The following is a 21035-nucleotide window of genomic DNA, read 5'->3' on the forward strand; positions in this document are numbered from 1 at the left end:
CGCAGCCGCGCAGCAGCGGCGGCAGCAGCAGCAGCAGCAGCGGCGCGCTCGCAGCCATGATGGGCGAGGGGCAGCCGCGGAGCCGCCGGCAGGCAGAGCGAGCTCCAGCGCAGGGAACGCGGGAGGAGGGGCACGGAGAGGACGGATAGGGGGAAGGAGGAGCCGAGCAGCGCGACCGCCCGCCCCGCCAGCCTCGCTTACCGCCCCCCGGCACTGGCCGGACCCCGCGCTGCCGCAGCGACCCCAGGTGCGACCCGGTGCCAACCCCTGAGCCCCGGGAGGCTGCGGTCAGCGCAGCACCCCCGGTAAAAGCTGCAAACCCCGCTTTTCTCCACCCGAGTTTTGGGATTTAAAGAGGCTTTCGGAGTGTTGCTGCTAACGCTGAGATGTCTCTTTGTTCGAGGCTTACGTGAAGATCTCGCCCTCATCCTTCCCATACAGGGAATTAAAGTAACTTTGAGCTTTCATATCAGGAAGTTTTTGGCAAACATCCTCGGGATGTCCGTACGGAGCAGCCGCGCACCCCACACCCATCCCACGCTGCAGGAGGGATGCGCTGCTCCAGCTCGAACGCAGCTGGAAGATTATTAGGGTAGAATCATAGAAAGGCTTGGGTTGGAAGGGACCTTTGGGACAATCTTGTTGCAAGCCCCTGCCATGGTAGGGACACCTTCCACTGCCTCAGGTTGCTCCAAGACCCATCCCATCTGGCCTTGGACACTTCAGGGATGGGGCAGCCACAGCTGCTCTGGGCACCCTGTGCCACGGCCTCCCCACCTTCTCAGGGAAGAAATTCTTCCTAATATCCAATCTAAATGTACTCTCTGTCCGTTTAAGGATGTCCCCCCTACGTCCTAACACTATGTGCCCATTTAAAAAGTCACTCCCCCTCTTTTTATAAGTGCCCCTCACATACTGGAAGGGGCTCAAAGGTCTGCCTGGAGCCTTCTCCTCTCCTGGCTGAACAACCCCAGCTTTCTCAGCACCTCTTCTCTGAAGACAGGAAATACAGGGAAGATTTTCCCTCTACTTCATTGACTTACCCACCATGGAAATGTTCCCGTGAATAGACTGATGGCAATTTAGCATAAAAATACATAAAACATATTCCAACAATTAAAATTATTGGGTCATGATCTTAAAAGGGGCATAGTAATCATAGCTCTATTAGGAGTTAATAGGATTTGGGCATGCTAGACCCTTTTCAAGATGAAATTTCTAATTAATTCTAAGGGTATATTTGCATATAATACTCTAAGGGTATGTTTGCAATAAGCATATTTGGGGTTTTGCTGTGGAAGTTTCTCCAAGGTGGACAGACCCACTTTGTGCAGGTGCTACTGTTGGCTGTGTGCTTGCAACACTTAAAAAGGAGGAAACCTTTAGCAAGCAAACAATTGTTTCATTATCCATAATCTCACTGTGAATTGCTTGCATCCAGGTAGTAAATAAATAAATATACACACACACACAAAATATGTAATGTTTGCTCCTCTTTGCTTATAGAACCTAATTTATCATGCACACCACATTATATTGTCTCAGTTTCCTGATCAGATGACTTTCCAAAAAGGATCATTCTAGGAAACTTCAATAAAGAAATCTCCAGGGGTCATAAAATCATCTGCACTAAAATTTGAGAAACTCTCTCGGTTTGTATCCATCTTCCTGAACAATTAGTGCAAATGTGTTGCTCCTGTTTGCCCTTCACGATGCCTTTATAATTGTCCTTCTAGAATGATACATTAATGAGGCCTTTCTGTGATGGTTAGTTTACCACATGTTGCTTTCATGCTTGGATTCATTAACCAAATAGAAGGAGCAGCCTTGCAGCGGGCATGGGGTGATTAGAGTTCCATAGGAGCCAGCCCAATCCACACACATGGAATTCCCCTGCTGCCCCCGGGAGCATTTGGAGGGTGGGGACTAACCCTGCCAAACTGTACTTGATGTGGAGGGCTGGAGGCTGGCATTTTCCATCCACTGGACACTCAAGCTGGGTCACAGTCCTGATTTTAGGATGTTTCAGCAGAAATAAGCCCCTCCTCTGCCTGCCTTTGCCGGAGCTCTGAGTGTGCCTTTACCCTGTGCAGCTCTTGATGTCCTCAGTGAAATCTAAACTATCTTCAGCTCTTTTCAGACTCCTCTCTTCTTTTTATTTTGGGAGCAGCATCAGAGCCATAATGATTTGCTAGGGGCAAATGAACAGACTCCACCAGCATCCCAAAGCCAGTGATTTGCTCTCCAAAGTGATGTTCCCTCACTCACACAACTCCCTGTGCTGGCTGGCTGCTATGGAGGACAAAAGAGTGAGAGCAGTAGAAGCCTGAAACATGAGATGTTCTTCCATGCAGAAGAGAAAGGAGTCAGCTCAGCTTCATCTCTCACTCCCAGTCACACACAGCTGGGGCAAAGTTTGGAGAGCTCAGGTAAACAGTTACCTGACAATTCATGTCATTCCAACACCTGTAAATGTGTATGACTTCATGTCCATGTACAAAGAAATCTGTGCTCATTCTGACTTCTTTATTGGTGGCCATAATTGTATCCTGTGGGGTTTTTTTAAGCCCAAGACTCCATCCTGCTGTGACAAGACAATGAGCCACTCTGTGGTGGAATATTTTAGCTTTGAGGAAGGAACGGCTTTTTGCAGATGTAAGTCCCACAGAAATCAATTTAAGCCTTTTGTTTCAGCCTTCTCTAAGTATCTACACCAAACAAGGAGATTCCAGCTATGACAGCTGTCTCTGGCAGAGGCATAATCCCTCGGTTTGGCAGGTGACAAATTCTCTCTGAGGCAGATTTCTTCTAAATTGTTTCCCTCATTGTGGAAAACAGAGGTTCCATCCTTCTGATGTAAATTGACTCATCTAGAGATTGATGTGAATCCATCTCCTTTCACTTGCTTCTTTGCTTCTAAGAACTCAAATCCATCCAATTATTTTCCCAGCAGCTGAGTGAACCACTGTTGTCAAGTCTTCCATGAAAGTCTTGGAGACTGGATTTTTTTTATCCTATCTAGCTATCTGTTCTGTGCCCAGGGAACTGAAGTGCTGGCTAACGCAATACTTTTTAAGCAGCCAAAACAGCTGCTCATTTTACCACAAAATTCCTTGAATTAGATTGGCCCAAATATTACTTCCTGTGCCTACAAAGCACATACAATTTATGTGTTACATACATAGATACCAATTTTATTATAGAATAGCCACTGTTTGAAATTCATCAGAAGAGTCACCGAGGCAGATGGAGCCGATAAGCCAGACCTGAGGTGCTTGGCATTAAGCCAAGTCAGAGCTATTTCTGGTAAAGCAGCCCAAGGTGCTTTTAATGGCAGTACCTTGAAGGCACGTCCCTTATGCAGTCCAGCAAAGCTCTGGACACTGCAGATTGATAACGCTTTAGAGCCTTTAGGAGAAGGGACCGTGAAAGGAGTACATGTTTATATATTTATGTACATATAGAGAGGTAGGAACGGAGCGGCGGCGGAACGGTCGTGGCGGTGCAGCAGTTTCCGGGGAGCGCTGGGCTGCGCTGCGCCGCCCGGAGTGAAGCCGCGTTGCACACAGGCGGGGAGCATGGAGCCGGCGGCTGGGCCGGGCTGGAGGGGCGATTGCCCGGCTCCGGGGGGCACCGATCCGGGCCAGGGCTCCTCCGCGGCCGGGAGGGCCCCGGGGGCACAGGGCAGCTGGTCGGGGGCGGCTGGCGGCAACTGGATCACGGCTCATCCCACGGTAGGCCGGGGCGGGGGTCGCGCGGTCTCTCGGGGGTCCCGCTCTCCCGGCTGGACCCTGCAGGATTCTCCCCTCGCGGCTCTCGAGGTGCAGGTCGGGTCCCCCCAGGAGGGTTCTGCGGGGAGATGCCCATCTAATCGATGATATTGGGTTTATCGAGGGGGGCTCCGGCCCGTGGGGTAGTTGGGGAATGCCACTGCCAGCAGGGGCGAAGGTTTATAAATCATGGGATCCCAGCTGGGAAACGTAAATGCCTTAAACTTCGACTCCATCTTAATTTTTACCACACCGAAAACATGGAGGTGTTTAATTTGGCCATCGTCTTACGTTGATGTGTTGCAGCAAAAATAGGTATAATTTTTTACCCCGACATAGGTAAAATTCCACAAAGGTAGAGCTGTTCCAGAAATAGTTGAGACTCTTCTTGTGTTTGTTTATTTTGCTTGCTTTTTTTAAGTGCTAAAATATGGGGAATGCGGAAAAAGGAGGCTTTGAGATACTGTCAGGAAACAAGTCCTGCTTTCTGATTGCCTTCAAACTGGTTTGAAGCTCCAGTGGTTCTGCTGGCTGTAGAGATGGTCTGTGCATTCTTAGTATAACCTGTACTTTCCTTCATTAACGTTCCTCTCTGGGTCTCAGTTCACAGAAATGATGTCACTTGATGTATCTGACAGCACTCAAGTCTACGCTGCCTTTTTGGTGTACCTGGACCTCTTGGAAGGTAAATGGGGGAAGTGGCTGGATCCCAATCAATGCCTTTGCCCTTAGGAGCTGTTAAGTTCATTGTTTGCACTGGGACAGGACCTTTCCTTCCAAAGGCCTTGGTGCCCATTTTGAGAGTTTTTGTGCTGGAAGTTTCTATCCTCTGCCTCCCTGGAGCCTGTGCAGAGATGAGGGCCTGTTTCACCCAGCACTTCCAGGTGGAGGTGGTCAGGGAAAAGGCAGTCAGCATGGGAATAAAAGCAGAAGAGGAGTAGGGGGAGGAAAAGAAATGTAAGAAGGTGAAGTGACAAGTTTAGTGGTTGAGCTTGTAATAGTCCTCACCTGCAGGTTAATGTGAAATTACTCAATCATAGTGTTTCACAAAAGTCATCATTCAGCACATGGCTGAGTGTTGTGTGCTGGCCTGTTTTGTGCTGGAATGTTTTCTAGAAAGGGCAGTGGTTCCTCTAGCAAAGAAGATCATTTGCAAGTGTGGTAGCAGTAATTTATAACCATTGTAGTAATATTATGAAACAATATAGTAATTTATACAATAAATTGTAGGTGTTGTGCCTAGGGCCATGGCTTGGTGGAGGACCTGGCAGTGTCAGGTCACTGGTGGAACTCCATCATCTTGGAGGGCTTTTCTGGCCAAAATGGTCCTGTGAAATCCAGTGTAGTCTGCTGGTGCCTGCTCAGAGTGGAGCAGAGTTATGTGATATATAAACTTCTGCCTGGCTTCTTCCAAGTTGGCTTTATTGAAAAGGGACTGTGAGTAGGCAGCCAGCCAGCCTAAGAAAAATATTTCAGTTTTGCTTGGAGCCTGCTGCTTCTCAAGGTCAGGGAAGGGTGGATTTTACAGTCCAGGAATTGCTGCATCTGTTGCTGTTACACCTCTGAAGAAAATGCCTTAATAGTCTTCAAAAGAAGATTTCTGTAGTTCTGCAGCAAAAACTTCATCCTTATCCCTTCAAGCAGGAGGTTAGAACTGTGTATGATCATTAACCATGCTTCTAGCACCTGCTGCTTCACAGATCAGGGTGCTGAGTCAGATGACTAAAGCTGTGTGGTTTCATCTTCTTTGTGCCTTTTGTAGAGCAGCTTTGTCAGACAGATCACTTCACCACCCCTCAGTGCAGCTCTGGAGCCAGCAGGCTGCTCCTGCTCCTTGGATTTCTTTAGCAGGATTGCTTCTTAGGAGGGGAATTTGGCAGATGAATGGAATTTTCCTGTGAAGAAAAGGGGGGGGGGAAAGAAAACCTCAGATGTTAACTTAGATCCTGCATTTGTTATTTGACTGATTAAAACTTGTGTTTTGTGTTCTGCCCCTCTCATCCCCCACAAACCTTTCCAGGGAGGAGCTGGCACGAGGTGCAGCCGGTGGGCGTGGCAGAGCTGCAGCTGGTGTGTTTGCATGCCCGAGCCAGGGAGCAGGAGGGGCTCCAGGTGATGGTGCCAGTGCCTGCACACATCCTGATCAGCCACGAGAGGTGAGGGTGTGCTCACTGCTTGGCTTGGGTTACCGCTGACAGAAATGGGGCACAGGTACATTTTACAGGCTGGGGTTGGCTTGGTCAAGAGGGCAAGGAGGAGGAAATGGAGGAATATCAAAGGAAAGCAGCCTGTCAGCCTGTAAGCAGAGTTATTTTGGGTTCTGCAGACACACAGGCAGCTTGGAACATCAAGGAAACCTCAGCTTTGCATCAGTCTCTGCCTCTCCCTGTCTGGAAGTGCTTCTTGGAGGTCAAGCAGAAACTGATGCCCACTGATAAACACTTCCTGTTGTCTGGAGTTACATATGTGCTAGGAGATAACAGTAGACACCAAAGTATGTGTTTGAGAGACAAGATTAGAACATGAGGCCTTCACAGCTTATGTTCTGAACATTCCTGTGCTGATTTTGTTCTCTTGGAAATGTACGATGCTTTCTGAGTTGCTGGACTTCAAAGGACCTAAGAGGAAAGAAATCCCCTTGGAGCTGCCTAAGAATCAGTTTTTTTATTGTCAGACTTGTGGATAAGCCTTGTATGGTTTGCTTTGCTTTTGTTTTCAAACTATAATTTGACTACTTTGAACAGGAAACTCCTCTCACTTTACACCAGAGTCTCACGCGCCTGTGATTTTTGACTTGATTTCCTCACACATGCAAAAGCAATTCTTCAAGCAGAAGACAGCACAGCCATGAATTTGTTACATTACAGATATTTACAGCCTAGAACACTTCCACTTCAGTAGTTTTACAGTCTCTTAACTGGCCCCCAGAGCAGCCTCAGCCACAGGGTATGATTCACTCTCTGATAAAGGCTGCCTTCTCTGACTGGTATCTGCCATGATGACTCTGAAGACCTGAACTATTTCACAGGCATCACAAGGTTGTACATTTTTCAATTTCTTCTGTTCCCACTCCTGCTGGGAGCTGGCTCAGGGCTGGCTCTAAAAATCCTAGTGTTTTTTACTGCTTCCTCTTGCTCTGTGGGCAGCAGCCTGACACAGTGGTAGGTAGTTAATTAATTGCACTTATTAGATGTGTGTGTGTGCACTCTAGGAGTGATGGTTTTGCTTTTTATTTTGGAATTTAGAAGTGACAGATCAATGTCTTGCTAACAGACTTTTCTCATCATTTTGCTGTTTGTTGGGTGAGGGGAAGAAGATTATTTACTAGGTATTGGTGGGGTTTAGTACTGGTTTTGTGCTGAAAAAAATATTGTATTTGCAAGTATTGGTCAATTACTCCTGAGGGCTTGGAGATGTGATCTGCACAGGAGAGGAAAGCTGCTGAGAGACCTTGCAGGGTGAAATGCTGGGTATCATTCAGCCTGTCTACAAGCAGGAGATGTCTGTGTGTAAATGAAAGGTACGTGCTGCACCTCTCAGCTCAAAGGTTTTAGGGGAAATAGAAGGCATCAGTGGGGTCTTTGAGGAATTCTACCTACATGCTGAGCTGTTGTGCTTGGTTAGTATAGTGTGTTTGCACCTGGGCTGAAAACTTGGATTCCTGGCATTGGGTAGAGGCTAGGAGTATGTTCTGGTTGATTTTTAATGACAGACATTCCACCGCATGCATGTCCTATCTTATTCTGTGTCATTGGAGCCTTTCACGGGGAGCCTCTGCACTTGTTTGTTCTGTGGTGATGCTGTTTGCTCTGCCTCTGGCACCGGAGTGTCTGGAATCCAGTACTGGAAGGATGTGTGCTGCAGAGGCAAAGAGTGAATGCATCACATTGATTAAAAGTACAGTTTGTAACCAGGCTTTACTGCAGAGCAGTGCCACAGGGTGTGTTGTCACTAAAATGAGCTGAATCCCAGGCTGCAGTGCCAGGTGTGTCCATAAAGACCTGTATGTGTTCAATAGCCATGGATGTTGTCAGGCTGGGAGGTTGTATTTGTGTACAACACTTGTGTTTGGTGTTGAATGTGCATCTGCATTTTGTTCAAAGCAGCACTTTGTGGTTTTGTTTACCTGCTAAAAGCAGGGGAGGAGGTATGAGTACAAGTGAGTGCAGCTTGCTTAGTGTTGAAAATAAGCCCTTGGAGGGATTTGGGAAGGTGAAAATGTTCTGTCTCTATTCTGGGCCTGGAATTGTGCTAACTGCAAAAGAAGCCAGTGACAGCAGCATTTATGGGCAGCACTTCCTTGTTTAACCAGTAGGTTTTGGAAGTGACACCTTGAAATCAGACTTCCATCTTCATTCTGCTCTGTGTTTTTCTTATTGGTAGGAGAAAGGAAGTGATTCACTGGAAAAAAATTAATATTAGTACTACGTATGTGCTAAAAAAGATCTCACATATTGCCAGTATTAGTCAGTCACTCTTGTGGGCTTGGTCTTCCAGAAAAATATAGTGGTGGTTCTCTGCTTGAAATCCATGTCAGTCAAGCTCTGCCTTCCCAGGTGTTTTATAAAGTTCCCAACTTGGCTGCCCCTGAGAAGTGTGTCCTTAAAAGGCCACAGGAAAGTTGCTGTGGAAATTACCAGCAGGACACCTAGGCAAATGACAAATATGAGTGCCCTGCAAAAATTAAAACCCATTCAATGTTTTTTAGCCTATTACAGAATTTCATCATGTCCAGTTGGAGCATGACAGATAAGTGCTGAAGGCAAAAGCTGTTCTGCTTCCTAAGCTCACTGTCCACTTCTGCAGAGCTGGGTGGAAGCTGCTCATCCAGCTGTGGCTACACAGGAACCCACTAAATTACAGAACTATGGGCTGTGGAGCAGAGTCTTGAGAAGTGGCTTTGTGCTCTGTGTGTTCTTCAGATGAAGATTGCTGAATCTTCTGTGAGCAAAGCCCTGGGGAATATGATGCAATTTCTGTCTGTCTTGGCCTGCTGTGACCCACACACTGCCGGGGGCTGTCTTTTTCTAGCAGGTCAGAGTGACCCCGACTAAAGTTCGAAAGTTTCTTTTCCCAGCCCGGTACTTGAAGAAGAAGTCAGGGCTCTTCATTTTTTCGGTCTCAAGATTGTTTATTGCATCTTATCTATAAAGTTCTTTCTCCCTGTCCAGCCGAGATCCGCCCGGCAGGACAGCCAGAGGCACTCCCCCCTCCTCCAGGGCAGTGTTATCTTTATATACTACAAACTACGTGTACAATATTTACAGTTATTTTCCAATACCTATCATCTATATTAGACAGTGAGTTTCTACTTTAGACCAATCTAAAAGTGCCAACATCACCAGACAAGATGGAGGTAGAGAAGAAGAAGAAGAAAGGCTAGACACGCCCAAATCCCTCCATCTTGTCACCAGAAACCCCTATACCAAAAAATCCTAAAACTTACATTTAGACTCTGTAATTATTTTATTCTTACACTATTTACACTATTGTGGCTTTTATCTCTTTCTATAAAGGTGACAAGTTATTCCGTGGTTCATAATCGAACCCGCTGGTGTTCTGGGCTGTGTGCCAGGGTCTCCGAGCCCCCTGGCAAGGGTCCCAGGAAACTCCGGACTCCCAGAGGGATGTCCTGAGTTCCGACATCTCCCCCTTCTGTTTGCACCAAGAAGACCTCTTTGGCAGCTTGGTTGACAACCCGCCATATACACAAAAGAATGCATGGCGCAATGAACAAGAGAACTAAAAACCCTACTAAAATATAACAAGCAATCATCTAACAACAGTTCTACAACACCACTGATTCCCACACCCATGAAGAGACCCAAAGTCCACAGTCTTCTGTGGGCAAAACACAAGGGTTGGAGTCTCTGTGCAGTCCACATCTCTACATCTTCTTTTCTGCTTATGGAATGGTCAGCGTTTTCTTGCCCACGCTTCTTGTCAGCATTGTCTTGCACTGGATGGAGTTTCACATTCTTCACTGAGATTCACCTGGACTTTTGTACCTGCTAAAACACAAACAAATCCACGCCCCCGAAGAGACTGGAGGATTTTCTCAAAATCTCGGAGGTGAAGAATGGATCCTGATATGAAAATAAAACATTGATCAACTCTGTTTCAGTCTCTATGCAATTGCATAGGGAAATGTAAAATGACAGCAATTAGAAATCAATTAGATAATACACATAACCAATAACACATCTGAAATCATACAATTGTCAAACACTACAACACTGAACTGTCATCCCAGAGTCTGCGACAGCTGATGAACCTTACAACAACAGAGAACTGGAGAATCCATGTCCGGATTCATGTTTCTCCAAACTCCTTCTGAAAACAGGCTCAGCTATCATAGACGGTCAAATTGCCAAGCCAAAAGGACTTGAATACTTTTTGATGCAGAAAACATCTGGGCTGATTGTCAATCACTCCATTCAAGCAGAGCTAGGACTTGGCCAGAGCCCGAACTCTAATTGATGGATATCACTTAGCACATTCTTAAAATGAGACTCTTAAAAACAACAATTATGAATAGGAAACCTTAGGATTAAAGATCTATCAAACCATTAAATAATTGGATCCTTCTGAAACTTCTGTTGGGATAGAAATTCTTCAAACACAGTAGACTTCTTGAATTCTTGGCTGAAGTACCTCTGTAATAACTGAAGAAACAATAAATGAAGAAAAACCACAAAAGCGACAATTTGGATTTAAAAGAAATCCAAAAACATATGAGTAGTTAGGAAATAAAGACAAGATTCTGAAGAGACGTGGCTTCTCACAAAAGAGATAGTGGAACACTGGCTGGCTATAAACACTACAATACCCTGATAATAATTCTTATCACAAATTCTGAGAATTCTCATTATATAATCAACTTATCAACAGGAAGTATTTGAAGGAGTTAAGACAACCTTTTTAAAGTATTCATATAACATTAACAGCAATCCTTATTTATCAGTATTACCTATAAAATCTAAAAATAACAAAGGTTACAAACTCACTGACAACAATCCCTAAAACTCTGAACCATTGGAGAATCAGCTGATGACCCCACAGATAGGATCTGATTGATGTTTCTCAAATGCTCTGTCTTCAGAGACACTTTGAGTAATTGAATCCTTACTAATACTTCTATCTTTATATGGTGCCGTCTCTCTCCCTGAGAGGCATTTTTCAAAATAGATTTCCATCTACATCATATTTGGAATAATATTGATTTGCATTGATTTTCCCTTCTTTTTTCTGTATCTTGGGCAAAAGCCTGGTGCTTTCTCACTTTTCTCTGATTTTTGGACAACTTTTTTTTTTTTTTTTTCTTTCCACGCCCATCTTTTGCATCTGAGACTTGATCATCTGATAAATGCTGTTTCTATCACTTCTGTGGGACTAGCCTGTTGAAGAGCTCGGTGTGCCTCACTCAACATGTGCTGCACCCGCGAAAAATCTCCAACTTGAGATTTTGATGGAGGCTGAAACTGTGTGCTGGCTGCTGCGGTTGGCTGGGTGCCCGTTGCCCTGGGATCGGAGAGGGGTGGTACCTGGGGCAGCCTCTGTACCCTGATCACGCCCCGTCTCTGCCTGTGCCGTCACGGGAGTGTGGACAACCCCGCCCCGACCGCGCCTCCCCTGCGCTCGTCTCGGCGCAGGCGCGGTCTCGGAAATGTCCTTCTCTGATCGACACCAGTACAGCTCAGATCCCATTCTGGCCCCGTGCCAACACCCGCAGCCGGCGCGCGGTCCCTGCTCGGCCGGTGCCCGTCCCGCGTCCGCGAACTGGGGAAAAAACCGTTCGCGGCCCGACTTCCGGGTCCTGCATCATCACCACGCGTCTCCTGCGTCTGCCTACGGGCACCGCCTGGAGCCCTGCAGCTGCTCCAAGCCCACCGCCCGCGTCTGACGTGGACGCTATGATTTGAGAGCCCTTCCCGGACGTCCCGCGGGTCTCGCCCTGCGCGCGCGTCCCTGGCACCGCGCCAGCTGAGGCCGCCGCTGTCGGTGTCATGCTCACAGCCCCCGCGCCGAAACTCGCGTCCCCCACTGCCTCCGCGCTCCCCCCGCCGCTCGCCGCCGCCGCCGCGCAGCCACGCTCGCCGCGAGCTGGGCTTTCGGGGTAGAGGAATTGGAGGCGGTAAAGCTGCTTCCCACTCCCTCTCATCGGGAGCTATTTCCCGCTCCCTCTCATCGGGAGCTATTTCCCGCTCCCTCTCATCGGGAGCTATTTCCCGCTCCCTCTCATCGGGAGCTACTTCCCCGCTCCCTCTCATCGGGAGCTACTTCCCCGCTCCCTCTCATCGGGAGCTACTTCCCCAGGGCTGGTTGGGACCAGAGACAATCTCTGCTTTGAGCTTTGCTCTCCTCCCCCCGCCCCTGTGGGATTCACAATTAATGACCTTTTAGCTCTACTCCAGGATCTTGCCGTAATTGCCTCTAACATGATCCTTGCTGGGGATAAAAGCTTCAAGGCCGTTTTACCTTTTTTCAGAGATTTTCACAAGTTGTGTGGCTGCCAGACCTTGTAAGGCTGACAAAATCCTTAACTGTTCCTGAGAGCATGTCCCCTCCATGTTCTCAAATCTCAACCTTCTTACCAAAAGCTGAATCATTTGCAAGGTCCGTCCGGAGGTCGCCCTGGTCACTGGCCCCCCCGCCAGATCTGGATGCGAGTCTGTTTAGCAGAAGTTGAATCTTGGGTCTTCAGTGTGGTTTTTTTTTTTTTTTTTTTCTTTTTCCCTTTTTTTTTCTTTTTTTTTTCTTTTTGGGAGTGCCTGCTTCTTTTCCTTGTCCTTTTTTGTTCTCTTCACGGGCTGTGTTTCAGCGGCTGATGTCTGGTGGCGTGGCTGCCTGCCAACTGCCCACCTGGGTGCTTTCTTGCTGCCCAACGTGTCGTGGTCTCTCTTTTGCAACCCATCTCTTGCAGCCGTCTCTCTTTCCGCCCATCCGGGTTGTTCTCTTGCCGCCCAGCTCTTGCAGCCCACCTGGGAATGCCAAATGCTGGGTCTTTCTTGCAGCCAAGCCAGGGAACGCCAGTTGCCGCATCTTCCTTCGAGCCCACCCAGGGACGCCAGTTGCCGGGGGCTGTCTTTTTCTAGCAGGTCAGAGTGACCCCGACTAAAGTTCGAAAGTTTCTTTTCCCAGCCCGGTACTTGAAGAAGAAGTCAGGGCTCTTCATTTTTTCGGTCTCAAGATTGTTTATTGCATCTTATCTATAAAGTTCTTTCTCCCTGTCCAGCCGAGATCCGCCCGGCAGGACAGCCAGAGGCACTCCCCCCTCCTCCAGGGCAGTGTTATCTTTATATACTACAAACTACGTGTACAATATTTACAGTTATTTTCCAATACCTATCATCTATATTAGACAGTGAGTTTCTACTTTAGACCAATCTAAAAGTGCCAACATCACCAGACAAGATGGAGGTAGAGAAGAAGAAGAAGAAAGGCTAGACACGCCCAAATCCCTCCATCTTGTCACCAGAAACCCCTATACCAAAAAATCCTAAAACTTACATTTAGACTCTGTAATTATTTTATTCTTACACTATTTACACTATTGTGGCTTTTATCTCTTTCTATAAAGGTGACAAGTTATTCCGTGGTTCATAATCGAACCCGCTGGTGTTCTGGGCTGTGTGCCAGGGTCTCCGAGCCCCCTGGCAAGGGTCCCAGGAAACTCCGGACTCCCAGAGGGATGTCCTGAGTTCCGACAACACACAGCTGGCTGAGGCTTGGAGAGCCTCTGAATTCAGCAGGGACTCCTGCTTGTGGGAGGAGTTTGCAGGTGCATAGGCTGGGCTGTGTTTGCTGCTCACTACAACACCTCAGAGCATGCCAAGTACCTCGTTGTCCATTCCAGAACTGTGGGTCCCCACTGTGGAGGAAGCAGTGAATCCTGGGAGTGCTGCTTCAGAGCTGGCAGAAATAACTTGCATAAACCCAGCTCAGCAAGTTAGGAGAGCTCACAGTGTTGGCAGCTGGATTTTCAGATAGCCTGGAAAGCCTTGAGCCTTCAGGGACCAGGGAGTTAGGTCCCAGATCTAATAGAATTGGGCACTGTCTGTCCTAGACAAATAACTCTGTCTAAGCAGAATGTTGCAGATAAACTGTCAGATTAAAGGACACATCACTGCTCTGTTTGTATTTTGTGTACAAGTGCTGTAAATGAAGGATGAAGTTGCCTGAGGTCATGGAGACCTGTGAAGTTTGGGAAAGGCTTATTCTGTTAAAATGCTAACTTACTTTAGAAGAAAGAAATACATAAATCTTTTGTTTTAAAGCTGATAAGCATACTGAGAAGGAAATCTGAGGACTGGAGTTTACTGTCTTCAAAGTCTGTAGACTGTGAAATAAATCTTGCTATAAACTGAAAAATCCTGTTATTTTAAAGCACTGGAAGTGTGACGTGCATCTTGCATCCTCTTCACAGTTTTGTCAGTAACTCCCTTGCTAAAAGCCTAATTTACTCATGCAGTAAATCACACATTGAAAATATAATTAGTGGGTCCTAAGTGTAAGCTCTTTATTAGTATTTTAATTTAATTTTTAAATTTAATATTTTAAATAAGATTGCAGCTCCTGCAGCAGAGTGGATTATGCAGTACTGTGGTTGAGCATCCAGTAGTAAGTGTGTCCTGTAGAACTTTGCTGAAGTTTGATACCTCCCTTTGTGTGGTTTCTCTTGTTTTCTTCTTGGACTTCCATGAAAAAAGATCTTTAATATTCCTCAGGGCTTCAATTCCTTCTCCTGACCAATGTGGCATATAGTGTTTTATTTGCATGTATTTTTTATTTCCATTACAAAAACTGAGTTTCTTCTAGCATTCCCTGTTGGTGTGTTTTGGGAACAAGTCCCCAGGAATAGTAGTGTGCATTTACACCTCCTTACAGCCCCATGTGCTCCTTCCCACATATTTCAAGGCACTGGGCTCCTGCTGCCTGCCCTGCAGCAGGGTCTGGAGCAGCATTCCTGGTGGTGAGCTGTGCTAAAGTTTGCAGTGCTGGCTAAATCCAAGGAACTGTGCTCTCTGGGAGGTTCCTGTGCCATGGTGCTGGCCCAGGCTGGGACAATGGCATGCTCCAGTGCCTGGGGTAATGATCTCTGCAGTGGCACAGAGACCAACTTGTGTGCAGTCTGCATCCCTGCCTGGCCAGCAGGGGAGGGAGCTGATCAGGCTGGCCAAGCCTGCATGGAATTATTCATCCAAGTATAAAGGGCAGATTGAAGCCTTTGGCTTTTATGGGATGGAAGGCAGTAGTTCCATTTCAGCTCAATGGAGCTCTATGCAACCTCCATAAAACTGCTCTGAGCTTGCAGAGGGATGCTGCTTCTCAGAGGCATTGCCTGGGATGTGTCTCTGAAATGCTTTGTTCATCACAGAACTTGCTACTTGAATTCTTTATGATTCTGCCCTTGGTTGATTTTTGCAGTCAGTTGAAAGCTCAGGGTCACCAGCTGTACACCTGGTTCTTTGTCCCAGAGAAAAGGGCAGTGTTTGTTTGTTAGGAGCAGGTATTGGGAATCACAGCACAGATTTCTGATGGGTGTTGAGGGCCTACATAATGCAAAATTAAGGTAGGGGAGGGATGCAACATTCCCCTCTGCTCTCTGGATAGATTTGTATTGATTTTCTTGTTTTGTTTTGGAATTTGTTTTATTTTAAAGCTATTAATTGCCACAGTAATAGAAGACTGGGTCAGTTCACTGCCATCATTAAGTTTGAATGCAGCAGTAATGACAGATGCAGGATGACATTGCTAGTGCTGTTCCCTTAGCTGCAGTGCTCCTTGCACAATGTTAAGTAAGTTAAGCTTGCTCCTATGACTAATTCCTTGGTAGAAAAAAGCAGTCCCTACTGACTCTAGTCTGTATCTAGGAAGCCTATTCTGAGCCCTTTTTCTAATGCAAAGTGTTTTAGAAATGCCAGCTCTTTGGATAACAGAATGTTTGAGGTGAAGTCCTTTACACCTCCTGGAGCATGAGGTGAATGTGAGTTTGCTCCCTGGATGGGAAGTTAGGGCTTTGTCCTGCTTGATTTGGCCTGCTGGGAGCAGATCTGGATTTGAGTGAACAGGCAGCTGAGCTTTCACTGAGACCCTGCAGAAGAGCAGGAACTGTTTCTCAGCTGCACCTTTTCTCATGTCAAGTCTCTCCATTCTGCTGAAAACTGGCTGTGCAGACAGTGGAGTGGGCATGCTGGAACTCCTGTGGAAAAAGAGGACCCAGAGAGAGCCAGGCTGTGCCAAAGGCTTGACCCCACAGCATCTGTGGGGCTCACACTGTTGGAGCACAGCTGGGGAACCAAGCCCGGAATGGTCATGGGCCCCTTGGTGTCAGTGTTCTGTCAGTGATCACTAATTCCAGAGTGTGTCCTGGCACAGCTGTGACTCGGGGAAAGGCTGCTCAGGGTGCTGGGCAATGTAGGTGGTTGAGGCTGTTGGCATCTGCCAGGCTGCTGGATGCACTGAATTCCTCTGTTCACTGATGCTTGACGCTTTCAGAAATGTTAAACCCATTTTTATTTAAGCAAATTCATCTTTTATGGTTGTCATCACCTGTATGGTGTAGCAGATTGTACTGGTCACTAAGGGGCTTTTTGGTAGCCATTAACTGGGTAATTTAAATCAGCTGACTCTGTTGGGGATGTTACCATGTGGGCTTCTTGCCTAGGACTTTATTTCCATCATTGACTGCAGCTGTCTGGGAGATGGCAGCCTTGAAATAAAGGGTTCTTGCCTCATTTAGGATGTCCAACGTGCATTCTTGAATTTCAGAAGACCAACAAGGCTTCATGCTTTCTTTATTTTTCCATAGACAGTATTTGATGCATTAAAAGGATTACAAAAGCTATACCTTTCCTGCAATATTTCATCTTCCTGCTCATGGCAGGCAGCAAGCACAGTAAAATCAGAGGTCCCATGGCTCCTTTGCAGTGTCTGCTGGTGCAGAGGAACGTTGCAGGCTGGACACAGAGGCTGCTGGGGATGCCTTCAGGGGAGGAGGGCAAGGGATGATGTCTGACACAGACTTCCTGAATTCCAAAACTTATCCCTCTAAAAGATAGCCTCTCACCACTTTGCAGATGTGCTGCAGTGCACTGTGGCTACTGTGGTATGCATGAGTGAGAGCCCTTGTCTTGGGGCTGCCTGTGTGGGGGGAGGGGAAGAGGATGCATTTGCAGTTGTCATTCCTCATCTATGGACAGCAGAGTTAGCAGATCATCCTGATGTAATGGTGTGTCTTTGTGCTCCTTACATAAATCCTGGAACTTGTGTCTCCTGAAAAGGAAGAAGAAATGTTATTAATCTGTTGTCCGGACCTGGCTGCTTTTGGGATCATGGGGCATCTTTGAAGTCCTAGCTGCTAAATAGGGGGAAATAAAGTCTCAGGTATTTGTGCTTGGCAGTATAAGAAGAAATCATGAGTATCAGAAATGTAGATCTATGGCTCACTCTTCCATTCCTCCTCCTAATAGGCTATCAGGAAAACCAGTGACAGGTGTTAAAGAAAATAGGAAGGAGCTTCTGCCCTGGCTGACAGGTGAATCCATGCCTCTGCCTGTGTCTGCTCTCAGATACAGCATTGTCCACACTCAACACAAGTTGTTTTCTTTGGCTCCCAAAATATCTCTTCTGGGTAGCTGTGCCCTTTAATTTGTCATTTTATCATTACTTCTATATTGCATTCACAGGAGAAAGAGAGATCAATGTCCACTGCTTTGTGGATAGTTCTTTCCTCACGGGGTCTCTGCCAGCAGTCTGCCAGCTTAGAGCTTTCTCCAGACACTTGGCTGCTGAGGGTGGGGAGGCCCTGGCACAGCTGCCCAGAGAAGCTGTGGCTGCCCCATCCCTGGAAGTGTCCAAGGCCAGGTTGGACAGGGCTTGGTGCAAACTGGGATAATGGAAATGTCCCTGCCTGTGGATGGAACTGGATGAGCTTTAAGGTCCCCTCCAACCCAAATAATTTCATGATTCTGCATGTGACTATTAGATCCTTGCTCTCTGCATGTGTCAGGAAGGAGATCTGTAATTTTTCCTGGGCTGTTGTCCCCTGCCAGGGTTTTGGCAGGACATTGTGGTGCTGGGGGTACCTCTGCACAGGGGCTGGAAATGACAGGAGTCAGAGGTTCCAGGTAAGTTACCTGCAGACAGAGCCTGCTGAGGTGGCGGTGACCACAGGAGTAGATGTCCCATTACCTGAAGGAGTCTCTTGCAGTGTCTCTCCTCTGCTAGTGGCCAGCACAGTCTCTCTCACTTTGTTGTGTTGTTAGGAAATGTGCTGATGTGGGAGGGCTTGGATAGTGCTTTTCCCAGCCGTGGTATCTTTGTGGCATGAAGTAAATGTGTTGTGTTGCCTTGCTGTGTGTCTGGGCCAGTGGTGCATTCAGGAGGAGAGGCCCTCCTGAATTTACCAGGCTAGATTATGCACAGCTCAGAACACAGATGGGTCCTTAAGAAGGTCATGGGCTTAACAGCGAGGCTTTCCAGGCTGCTGCTCATTCTCTGCCACGTTCCATTTGGCTTTTATTAGAGGATCAAAGGGGTTCTGAGGGAAGATGGTGATTGAAGTCTGAAAGCTGCTGCCTTTAGACAGAGCCCTGTTTTCAGCTGCAGTGCCCCAGAGCTGCCTGTGCTCTGCTGGGTGAGCTCTCCAGGGTGCATGAAGCCAGGACTGGTTTATCCTGGTGCACAGCTAAACTCCCCCTGGAATGTAACCTGTCCCAGCAGTGTCAGAGGAGCCCTCTTGCACCTGATGTGTGGGGGCAGGGTCTGTCTCTGGTCACCACACTCCTTCAGAACTTGCTCCCCAGTCGGAGGAGGAATGCAGGGACTCCAGGGATCAGTGTTGTCCTGAGCTCTGAACCGTAAAGTAACTGGCATGCTACTCTTAGAATAAGCTAAACAGGAAAAATTGCATAACTTTGTCTTTAGCTTTTAAGGAAGACATTATTTGGGCTGACTCTTCTGAAGAAGAGCATTAGTCTTGTGGCTTCTAGTCTAGACAGGGAGGTAGAGAAACCTGGCTTGGGCTCCTGGGCCTTCCACAGTCTGGCAGAGACCTATGGCGCAGGGACTGGAAGACTTACCTCTGCAAATGGAACACATCTTAATTATTCAGTTCTCCAACTGAACACCAGGTGTTACTCAAATTTCTTATATAAGTCTGCTGAAAACAGGGCCACTAGAGATTGCTATGCTGGGATTGTGGTGGATGAGGGATGGCTGAGGGACATGCATGTGAGTATACCTAAACAAAGCTTAGAAACATGTGTTGAGCCATTTCCAGCAGAGATGTGTGTAACTGACTCTGTTATTTTCTTTTGTTGCTTGATTATACAACTTTGGATTTTTATTAGAAGAGGTATTTGCTCACTTTAGTGAAGACGAGTTTGCAGAGTGAAAACAGGCTGGATAAAAATGATGCTATTCTACCTTTGTGCCATCGTAGGTGGTTGTGGATTCCTCTCTAAGTGTTTTTTTTCCTCTCCTAGGTTAAGGGAAATACTGAAGAAAGCCTCTCTGCCTCCAGAGGATCCTGACACCCTGCTGTCAGTTACTTTGGCCATAGTTGAGACAGACTCCACAATAGTCTACTATAAAATGACTGATGGCTTTGTAATGCCAGATCCTCCTGGTGGTACTGAAGATGTGGATAATAAACAGTGGAGGAAGAAAAGAACGAAACTTTTCAAATGATTGGGCAGAGAAAACAGAACGTTTCTTGAACTCCTGTGCTCAAACCCAAACAAATTCAGGAACTGTTGTATGTGAATAAATGGTGAACTAAAGTCTGCCTTGGCATATCAAGGATGTGTTCAGGGAGAACAAAGGCTCGTGCAGCTGCACTGTGATGAAATGCCATTTGAGGTATGAAGTAAGTCATGCTTTGACACAGATCAGTCCTGACTAATAAATACTCTTGAGAAGTGTTTGTAAAGCCTGTGCTGCTTCTTTATCTGGTCAAGCACACAACAGAATAAACACATCCTTACCCATACTGTAAATATTGGTTACAGGTAGGTCTGAAGGGCTTGTGGCAGGACTGAAGGGTTTGGTAGTTGACAGAGTCTTAGCCCTGTCATGCTGCCCCCCAGGTCACATTTCTGAGCTTTGCTTTCTTTCCTCTGCTTTTGGAGAAAAGGCTCTTCCACAGAAATACCTTATTTTAATTTTTTCCCTGCAGGTGAAAACTGATTATAGCAGCACCAGACACAACTAAAACACCAAAGTATGTCACCATCTATGCTGTAAGAGCACACCAGTTGCCTGCTTCAGGCACCAACTAGGTTTCTAAAGCCATTGGTATTCCTAGGATTTATTTTATTTTGTCTTTGGACACAGCTCCTGCATATTGAAAGTCATTGCCCAGGAGGTGCTTCAGCTTGGAGTTAAGAGGAAAATAACTGACTTTTAGTTACTTCTGCAGGAATTGTCCGCATCTTTTGCATGAAGATCTCCAGGTTAAACTTAAAGAGTTCCCTGGCAATCAGATAACATCTCAGAGCAGCTTCTTGAGCACAGGATTTTCTATGTGACAGCTGTGTGGCCAAGGATCACACTTTCAGAAAGTGAAGCACAAGAGGTTATCTTCTTGCATGAGTAGAAGAGTGGGAGAGAATTAAAAAAACCAAGCTGGAAATGAAAGATCATTTAAGCTTTGCTATCCCTGGGTTTCAGTCATGGAGAAAAAGAATTTTTCTTTGCTTTTCTCAGCATTGCTCCCTTCGTGGAGGAAACCATCATTTTACTTTGGTCTGATGCTGTCCTACCTCAAAGGGCTCCCTGTGTGCTGAGTCCTGCCATGCTGCATGTGACCCTGACATTGATATTTCCTGGGATCCATGGCTTACTCCATAAAGCAAGTGTTACACCTGGCTAGGCTACCTGCCACCAGGTAAATTGTCCTTGTTACAAGCTGGGAAGTACTTCAGCCCTGCAGGAAAAGAGCTGGTTTGCGTGAAGGAGGCTGTAACAGATGTGGCAGATTTGCTATTTAAGTGACCCATGCTTAACCCTAAAAGCAAATTCCTTTGCATTTGCTTCAGTTTCTGAGAAACACTGCCAGTTTGCAGTTTGCTGCATGACTGATGCTTGTCTTTACCCTTCATTTTATTATTTCTCTGCACAAAAAGTGAAGCATTGTAACCTGAGCCTCCTTTTCTATATGCTGAAAACTGCTGACCCGGGCTTCACAGGTCAAATTGGAGAAACTATGTCTGAAGGCTTTGATTTCTGTTTCTTCTTGTGTCCCACTGAGAAATGGTTATA

The 21035-nt window shown here is 46.7% G+C and overlaps 1 protein-coding gene across 1 annotated transcript; it reads left to right on the forward strand.

The window, feature by feature from the left end:
• Positions 1 to 3540: 3540 nt before the first annotated feature.
• On the forward strand, positions 3541 to 19704 carry TSEN15 (tRNA splicing endonuclease subunit 15). The gene is made up of 4 exons (XM_059854539.1): positions 3541 to 3734; positions 4374 to 4455; positions 5791 to 5926; positions 19259 to 19704. Exons 1-4 carry the CDS (start codon positions 3579 to 3581, stop codon positions 19461 to 19463), a joined length of 579 nt encoding a protein of 192 aa, XP_059710522.1. The 5' UTR covers positions 3541 to 3578; the 3' UTR covers positions 19464 to 19704.
• The last annotated feature ends 1331 nt before the right edge of the window (positions 19705 to 21035 follow it).

Source organism: Haemorhous mexicanus, chromosome 9, assembly GCF_027477595.1.
Source record: "Haemorhous mexicanus isolate bHaeMex1 chromosome 9, bHaeMex1.pri, whole genome shotgun sequence".
NCBI lineage: Eukaryota > Metazoa > Chordata > Aves > Passeriformes > Fringillidae > Haemorhous > Haemorhous mexicanus.

Coding starts and splice junctions, on each gene's coding strand:
- TSEN15 (XM_059854539.1), top strand. CDS start 3,579: ATGGAGCCGGCGGCTGGGCCGGGCTGGAGGGGCGATTGCCCGGCTCCG. Junction 3,735..4,373: donor GGATCACGGCTCATCCCACG/GTAGGCCGGGGC, acceptor TCTGGGTCTCAG/TTCACAGAAATGATGTCACT. Junction 4,456..5,790: donor GTACCTGGACCTCTTGGAAG/GTAAATGGGGGA, acceptor AAACCTTTCCAG/GGAGGAGCTGGCACGAGGTG.